This window comes from Egretta garzetta, unplaced genomic scaffold, assembly GCF_000687185.1.
Source record: "Egretta garzetta isolate BGI_Z169 unplaced genomic scaffold, ASM68718v1 scaffold51, whole genome shotgun sequence".
Lineage (NCBI taxonomy): Eukaryota > Metazoa > Chordata > Aves > Pelecaniformes > Ardeidae > Egretta > Egretta garzetta.
This window is the reverse complement of record NW_009258549.1, coordinates 4,293,376-4,301,946: the sequence shown is the minus strand read 5'-3', so window position 1 is coordinate 4,301,946 and position 8,571 is coordinate 4,293,376. Positions and strand designations below refer to the sequence as shown.

General features: G+C 47.0%; 1 protein-coding gene across 10 annotated transcripts in view; it reads right to left on the bottom strand.

Moving 5' to 3' along the window:
• Nucleotides 1-8,571, bottom strand: part of ZC3H7B (zinc finger CCCH-type containing 7B) — a 50,562-nt gene that overhangs the window by 40,544 nt on the left and 1,447 nt on the right. For 7 of the 10 annotated variants that reach the window (XM_035903255.1, XM_035903258.1, XM_035903263.1 and 4 more), the window contains exons 1-5: nt 5,664-5,874; nt 3,207-3,267; nt 1,077-1,110; nt 501-698; nt 1-52 (exon numbers count right to left, since the gene is read on the bottom strand). The exon at nt 1-52 is cut by the window's left edge and continues 59 nt beyond it. In XM_035903255.1, the coding sequence (XP_035759148.1) occupies nt 1-52; nt 501-698; nt 1,077-1,110; nt 3,207-3,267; nt 5,664-5,703 (385 nt within the window). In that variant the 5' untranslated portion in view covers nt 5,704-5,874. The other 3 variants (XM_035903261.1, XM_035903262.1, XM_035903260.1) reach the window with 3 other exon arrangements.

Here is an 8,571-nt window from a genome sequence, read left to right as displayed (position 1 = left end):
TGTCAAGACTTAAAGCCTTCTCACTGTCTTCCAGTGCCTTCTCATACAACCCCTGCATCAAAGAGACCACCTTGAGTCAACTGAAGCACAGCAGACTAATACCTCCTACTGTGTGAATGCAAATATTTTATCTGTCAGCAGAAAACAGGAAATACATATATTACCTCATACACAGACCAGCATACAAACACACAAAACCTACAGTAATAGAACATTTTGTTAAGTCTGGCAAAACTCAAAACACTTCGAAGTCAGTGAATGCCAGAATTAAGGCTGCTTGTGCAACCTTATCTTGTCTCTCCCTCTACCTTGGGCATGTGACATTTAACAGTCTTTAATTATGTGACTGCTTGTTCATTTTTTTCATGGGACTCAGCCTCATTATGAACAGGATGGACCTGCTTTGGGGTTGCGCCATAAAGGAAAGCTGTTAGATTCCTTAGGAAAATAGAAGTACGCAGCCTTTTAGAGCCTGAGTATTGCAGAATCGACATGCTCACCATGGCATAGTAGCAGGCAGCTCGGTTGACATGCAGCTTGCACAGGAGTTCCTTTGGGATGGTCACCTCATCAGAGGCTGCGTAATCTGCCACATTCAGCCCTTCGACATACTGTACCAGCGAAAGCTTGAAATCCTTCTCTCGAAACAAATCATTGCCCTCTGCAAACAGGTTTCTCACCAGCTTCTGCAAAAAGGCCTGGGCAGCAAGGAGAGAGCACACAGACTGAAGTGGATATTCAGAGACAGGAGAGGTTTCCCAATTTCCTGTTCCTTTTCATATGTTTTAGCAAGCTTCCTGCCCACTAAGATTCTCCTGCCTCCCCACCCTCCTGCAAAACATCAGTCTTTTGGCAGAGGAGAATAATCCAGTCGAATCTCCTTCTTTCCTGAACACTCAAGTGTCTTCTTTTCCTGAATGTTGTCATTGTCAGAACCTTAAAGCTTTAAGTTACAGACAAATTGTGACAGACCATCCCACACTCTCCAATTTTGGTATGTAAACTAATGGCTGTGCAACAGAACAAATCTTGCTAACCAAGGAGTTCCCTACTTCAGAAAACAAATTCTTCATTACCTCATAATCTTCTTGGCTTAGGGGTAATGTGGACCTGAAAAAAAGAAAAGAAAATTCTCATGAAACAGGCATCCATACAAGCACAGGATTTTGTCTAATGAAGAAACCATCTTTCTGGTCCTGTGTTGATGATCTCAGTGAGTTGCTGAACAATTTATCACTTTAAAGGCAGCTGGGGCAAAGAGAGCACAATTAGGGAGCACTGTGCTCAGTGATGGCCACAGTGGTGTCAAGAGATGGTCAGGTCCCAAAGGGATCTAAGACTAGAGGAATCTTATTCTCAGCTATCTTCTGTGCATACATGATCCTCTGTAATGTGCCTTCAGCCAGCCACCTAAAAAAACCCCTACCTTTGAGAAAGTCCCATGAGAGATTGTCATAGAGAATACAAGTGTATTTTAAGTGCATCTGACTCTAATGAGAGGCACCAGACTGGCACTCCAAGACCTCCTCAAATCCTCTGTGTGACCAAAGACATACAGTGATCATAGAATCACAGAATGTTTTGGGTTGGAAGGGACCCCTAGAGGTCATCTAGTCCAACCCCCCTGCAGTGAGCAGGGACACTGCTAACTAGATAAGGTTGCTCAGAGCCCCGTCCAACCTGGTCTTCAATGTTTCCAGGGATGGGGCCTCCACTACCTCTCTGGGCAACCCGTTCCAGTGATACACAGTGATAAATGCAATCACTTTCCTCTGCATTAATTTTGCCACATGCCTTTAGGCCTACACCACAAAAGGAAAGGAGAAAATGCAGGTTTGGGAAGCCATTTAACTCCAGCTGTCTTGGCCAAGGCTGCCAGGCTGTGCCACAAAACTGGAAGTGCTTGTGTGGATAACACCTATCCCACAACAGCACTGAGACTTAGACGAAAGGTTGCATTCTTCAAATCAGACCACCCAGGTCATACAGGTTTGGTCCATGTGTATTGATTTTTTTCTCTTCAAGGAGCAAACAATAGGCTCTAGAGAAATTCTTAGCATCTTTCATGGCTCGCCTCACCTTTGAAATACACCATCGTATACATGATCTTATTGGTCAGAGAATAAACTGGTTTTAGATTCCATCTAATCTAATCATCATCTGCTCCTTAAAATTAACTAACAGGAAATGCCTTGGCTTTCTAAGAAACATTCATGCTGCTTATAAAATTGGACTACCCCTCTTTCACATCAAAACAAGCCAACAAATGACACTGCCCCTGGTTCAGAGTTTAAGATACGCTCCAAAAGCATGAAAAACATCCCATATTTCAAAATTATTTTCCTTCTAATAAATAAACCTCACAATGCCTCTCTCAAACTGGGTTATCAGCCCCATTTAGTTTCAGTCTGGGGTGAAAATATCCTTGCCATGCCACAGGATATAAATACTTAACGTGAAAGACTTGGGGTTTTTTTCCTACAGTAGATGCACAGATTTAGACTATGATAACTGCAGCACTCAAAGCAGACCTTAAAAAAAACCCAAAACAATCTGAATACAATCTTGCTGCTTCCTTACTCACCACAGAACCTGGACCTGAGTCTGAGGCCTTTGGTAACTCAAAGAACACTGCTGTACTTCATAAGGAGGCACTTGGATTTGTAGCTACCACACGAGCAACCACCTCAAGCTCTAGAAAGCCACAGGATATTCACAGAAGAGTGACCTGAGGCACCTACCAGGCTGGCATGGTGAGAGGTCAGGTCATCTACTTCTGCTATAGGCACTATATGGGGCCTATATGGCAAGTCATTTACCGTGCTTTCCTCACCTACAAAACAGAAACACTATCTCTCTTCTTAAGAAAAGTGGGATAACCCTGTTGAGAGGGCACTTTGAGATCTTCACACTGAACATAAAGCAGAAGGTCCAAGCATTATTTGCATTATGCTGACTATAAAGATCATCCTGGAATTGCAATGGAAGGCAAAACCCAAGGCAATTAAAATTACACAGTATCAAGTTTAGAGAGATGGCAGGACAAGAAGCATCCTGAAGAACTACAGTGAAAATCCTCAGGACCAGTATCTCTTTCCCATGCAGCAGCCCCAAAGCAGTGAATAGGAAGAACTCAGTTCCTGCAATCCTTGATACAAAGACAACCGCCTCCAAAGCCACAGGGAACAATGAGGTTGTCCACTTACTGTATGAACTGAAGTCCTTTCTCTATTTCTTGTTTTCTCTTCTGTCTCTCCATTACAGTCGCTGCAGAGGAAGAAGAAAAAAAAACAACACAAAATGAGTCATTATAGGTCTTGCTGGCAATTAAGCAGCACAGCATTTTGTGTGCGCCTGAATTTACTACTAACAAAATGTTCCAGACCAGACGCCCTGAACACTGAAGACTGATTTATCCACACAGCAGACACAGGATGGCAAGCAGCCCACTACCAAGTTATCTGCTTTTTCTCACATGCCACTGCCAGGATACATGGGCAAAGAAGAATTACTTCAATTTGAGCTCTCTACTTAGACTGCCAGTAAATAAAGCAATGGGAACCAACTGTAATTATGACTACCTTCTAAGATAGGAAAAGAAAAAAAAAAAAAAAATCAACATTTCCCCTGCATGGCAGCCACTGCAGGAATTTGTGCTGGGACTCTCCCATGATAACCAATTCTGACCACTGTTTATCTGGGACGGATTTAAACCGGTTTACAGCACGGCATACAAAACAATCTATGGAAGGTGTCTGGAGGCATATCACAGAGAGACATGAAGGAAGGAGATGGAATTGCTTCCCATGGTCCACATAAAAGAACAGTGGCGGTGAATCTAAGCAATGGGAATTTTGTGCTGAAAATCATTAGGCAAGAGCAGCAGAGACTTGGGAATGCTCCTTCAGAGAGAGTTCGGGGCGCCATCCTGCCGTATTTTAAACTGGGGTGGGCAGTGCCTGAGGAAGACTCAGGAGAGAGTTATTCCCACCTAGTTAGGGACACAAACGGGCACAGTAACTTGTCTAGGTTTGATCAAATCCAGTCTGGGTCTCTGCAAGTGCAGACACGTAAGAAGTATGATGGAGCCACTTTGGAGTAATGTCCCTTTTCTCAGCTAAAATGGGCCTGAATCACACTGTTAGATACGTGAGCTTCATGCCCTGTGTTTTGGGAGCAAATCTTGGGGTGGCTCCTCCCTGACTTCTCCCCAAGGTACACAGGTCTGCCACACAAGAAAATAATAAAGAAGGGGAGAAGGGATGGCACTTTGTCACAAAATAAAGAGTTGCTGGCAACAGGAGATTTCCCAGCCCTGACATCAACCAGCCTTGATCACAAACAATGCTCAGCATTTGAGGAATGGTAACCTGGGGACAAAGGCAGCAAGCATAGAAACACCAAGATGAGATGAAACTGAAGACACTGCCCTCCCAGCCTGGGATTACCTGCAAAGGGATTACAAGAAAAACAAAAGTAATTTCTCTAACTCTACACTACAACATCTTGGAGAGCATTACTGCCCGGCTCCGTTTTACATCAAGACCATCCCTACCATCCTAAGGTATCTTACGGTATCTATGGCACATTCAGCCTGGCACAGTGTGAAGGGACCTTTAAGGTCCATGAAAATCAATCCTGACAACTCAGCAAGCCCTTACTGATCGTGCTCTGTGCCATGCAAAATGCACAATACCTGCCCTTTACCAAGAAGTAGAGTTGGGGGAAGGAGGAAAGGCAGGAGCGAGAGAAAGACCAGAATAAAGTGGTAGCAGAAGGCAGCAAGAGCCTGGAAGTGACAGTGTGCAGTTTGTAAGTCATCAGACATTACATTTGAAAGCAATCTGGTCTGAGCAGCAGGTAGAAGATTTTAAGCAGCTGCATTTGGAACGGGATGGGCAGCACAGCAAGAAAGGGAAAGCCAACAGACAAGGTGAGTGATGATTGGCATCTCTATAAAGGCTTTTAACAGAAGTGATGGAGAAGAGCTGGTAGACTTCAGTATGACACCAACAGAAGGCCTGGAATGATTTATAAATAACCTGGATAATGAGCAATCAGGAATAAAGAAGGAAGTTTAACAGGGAGACTGTGAGGTTAATATGATCACTAACACTACAGGCAGACAGGCTTGAGGGGTAGAAAAAAGAGAGAGAGACAATTTATTTTATATTTCTCCTTGCATGAATTCTGCAAAGACAGAAGAAGTAAGAGGGAACAGTCAAGGTGAAGAGGAGCAGTAGGAACCATTCCCACATAGATGGCAGTGAAAGCCACGAAGGGGAACAGAGCAACCCCAGAGCACTGGGGTAGGGAGTGCTGCAAGGGCCATCAGGGACAAGTGTGGGGAATGAGCCACCACGGGAAATGTCAAGAGATGAATTGGGGGGGAGGAGAAGAGTTAAAAGGTCAAGGGGACCCTCACAAAGGCTGATGGGGGAAAGGACAGGGAGGAAGGAGGAATTTCTATCTGTCTGGGCCGTGAATGCACTAGCAGGCTTTAAATGCCCTGAACAGCCACAACTCAGACCCCCACCCACGCACCCTCTGCCCATGGTCCAGGAGCTCCATCTAAGCTCAGGTTCAGACATAATGCCTCATCTAAGCCACACTGCAGGTGCATCTGTCCTCAGTTTTATCTCCCAGACAAACCTTGGACCTACACTGTAGGCAGTTCGTCTCCAGTTCTGTCTTTGGCACCATCTCCTACTGCCGGACTTGCTCAGCAGACCCTGGACCCAATTAACCACCTCATCTTCTCTGGGACTGTTGATGGACCCCTGCTATCCGCATCTTGTTCTGCCTACCCTGTTCAGATATGGTGGGACTGGACCCTAGTTAATGAGGGGACTGCTGGTGGCTGTCATCACCTCTGGCTCCTAGCTCGTCCTCCCTGGAGGAGCAGCCCTGCTCTTGCTGCTCCCTGACATGAGCCATGCTGGAGAGAACAAAAGTCAGGGAAGTGAAGCAGTTGAACATTGGCTGGTCATCACAAAGTCAATGGCTGAATTTCAAAAATTCTGTGGCGCACCTTCACAATTGTGTATATCCACAAAACAGATCATCACCCTGAAAAGCTTCTGATACACAGAGTCTACTTCAACCTCTGCTTCTGAGCTCAGCTCTTAAAACACTGCTGCAAGGAGCAAAGAAGAGATCAGTACCTGTTCTCATGGCTACCCTGACCCCACTGCTAAAACATCCTACACAGCAGGATGTGGGCATGTGTTACAATGAGAACTGGTTGCTTGTTGCTTGCCCACAGAGAAGGGCATTCAAACATTACTGACCAAAAGCTGGAGTGGAGCCAAAGAACTACAGGGAAAGGCTCCAGAATGTCTCCTTCCTAGAGCTACCCAACTCCTCTTGCACGCTGGAGCTCCCTTTCTGTTTCTTCTCTCCTTGCCACCATTGCCACCACATCCAATGTGCGTATCTCCATCCTTGCTGCATGTAGGTGGCTGATCAACCTACGGCATCTTTGCAAGTCCCACAACAAGCAAATACCCAGCTACAGTTTTGATCCTTGCTATAAAACCCTCACTAAAAAAACCCCAAACCTCTGTTCCCTGCATGCTGTTTAATCTCTGCAGCACTACCCTCATCTTCCACAGTGAACATTCTCCAACCCAAGACCCTCCATTGCCTTCTTTAGACATAAACCACAGGCCTGATCTCCCCTCCAGACTGTTGCTCCCCGGTACTGCCCCACATTCCTCTCTCCTTGCAAGTGCGTGACCAGCTTCCTCTGCTAAAGCTCCGTCACGCCTTTACGCTTATGTCATGACTTTGTGCATAAGACTCATCTCATCATAGCAACACCCACAAAACGCACACCACATGCTGCTGCCCTAACAAATTCTTTCACATCTCTCAAGAACAACCACCTTTCCCTTTCAATCTGACTCCACACCAACACCCTCCTCCACGCGTCACAGACCTCTCCCTCTATCCCGCCTGTCCCATTGCTGCTGGAGGCTACCATTCGGACTCCTCCTTTTGCTCCTCACGTCTCCTCCCCTGCCACCTCCCTGGCAAACTCAGGTCACTTCTGTCTCCCCTCATCATGCCAGCCTCTTCACCATGTCTCACTCAACCCTCGGACGAAGCCACACACCCGTTATGCCAGCAAACCCAAGACACAGCGAGCCACCCATACGTGCAACACTTCAGTTTTGCTGCACACCACACCATAGCTGATGCATAATTAATTTTAAGCACAGAGTCTGTTTAGCTTTTGTTTTCTCAGTCTTTTAAATATTTTTAGAAACACAGCAGAAAACATTTCATGAAGCAGTGTGCCTAAGCATCCTTTCAGTCCAGAGATGTTTATCCTCTCTGGCCCAGCATCTAGAGAGGACTTTATTCATAGTTTGTCAATAAGTTACAAACTATTTTCCAGACAGAAATAAAATACTGCGGATAGACAAAATGGTTTTCTTGCCTTCAGAAGGAAGCATGAGCCAGTAAACAGGGTGACTCAATCACAGACTGGCTAGATTCACTCTTTGAGACACTACAAGATGAATGGAAAGACTTGAATTTACCTTATCAAGGACGGGGTGTTATTCCCAACCCTGCCACAGCTGAATTTAGGCAAAGTTTTTCATACTATATTTCTGGGATGGCCATGAGTTCACACCTGACTGACTTCCAGGCTTTGACTGTAAGATTTCAGCCAGAAATAAGTGCACCAAGATGCAAGTGGCAGGTCGTAGAGCTGAGACAGGAGCTCAGCCCCAGGCTGTGTGCACTCTCCTCCAGGCAAAACGCTCCAGGATGCACTAGTCTGCAACAAGGAGTTCTTCACTGGCTGCAGTTTGGCTGCCTCGGTGGTGCACCATGTCGGGTAACTGGACTCACGTCAAGCAGAAGACAAGCTGCACAGCCCACTACAAGCACGGGCTCCCACTCGCTCCCATGGCTGCTCTCTGCCATGCCCCACTCCCTGGGTTTGAACGCTTTCCACAGCCAAAGCTCTCAGGGTCCCTACCACCATGCTGTGCCCACCAGGTCTGATGATTGTGTCCCTCCACGCACCAGCCACCCCAGGGTACCTCCATGGCTGCTCTTCCATACCCTGGTACCCTAGTAGTCCTGCTCCTGCCCCACAGCACCATCGGGGCATCTGGGGTCGGGGTGCCACCAGCTTCACCCAGCAATACCTCCAGCAAACACAGGGTGAGACAGCAACAACCCCCTGGCCCTCAGCTGAAAATAAAAGCATCAACCAGATGTTTCCCCAGGAAGGGGATGGTGATAGCAGCCAAAACCTCAGGAGACCACCCTGGCCCCCATCACTCGATTTTCCACCCCCTCCAGCCTCACACCCCACGCGTAACACCCTGTTTGCTGCAGGCCACCCTACACGTAACACCCCCATGTAGGCCACCCTTCCTCCTGCCCCAGGCCTCTGGGGCCATGCCCGAGGGGCCCTGCAGTGCGGCCCGGGGTGCAAGGAGGGGCCGGTGGGGTGACGCTGCCCTTCCCTCGGCCACTTGCTCTCGGTTTCATGCCCGGCCAGCTCGCCCTCCCCTGCCTCGCTTTAAAAATTAAATCCCGGGGCCGGTT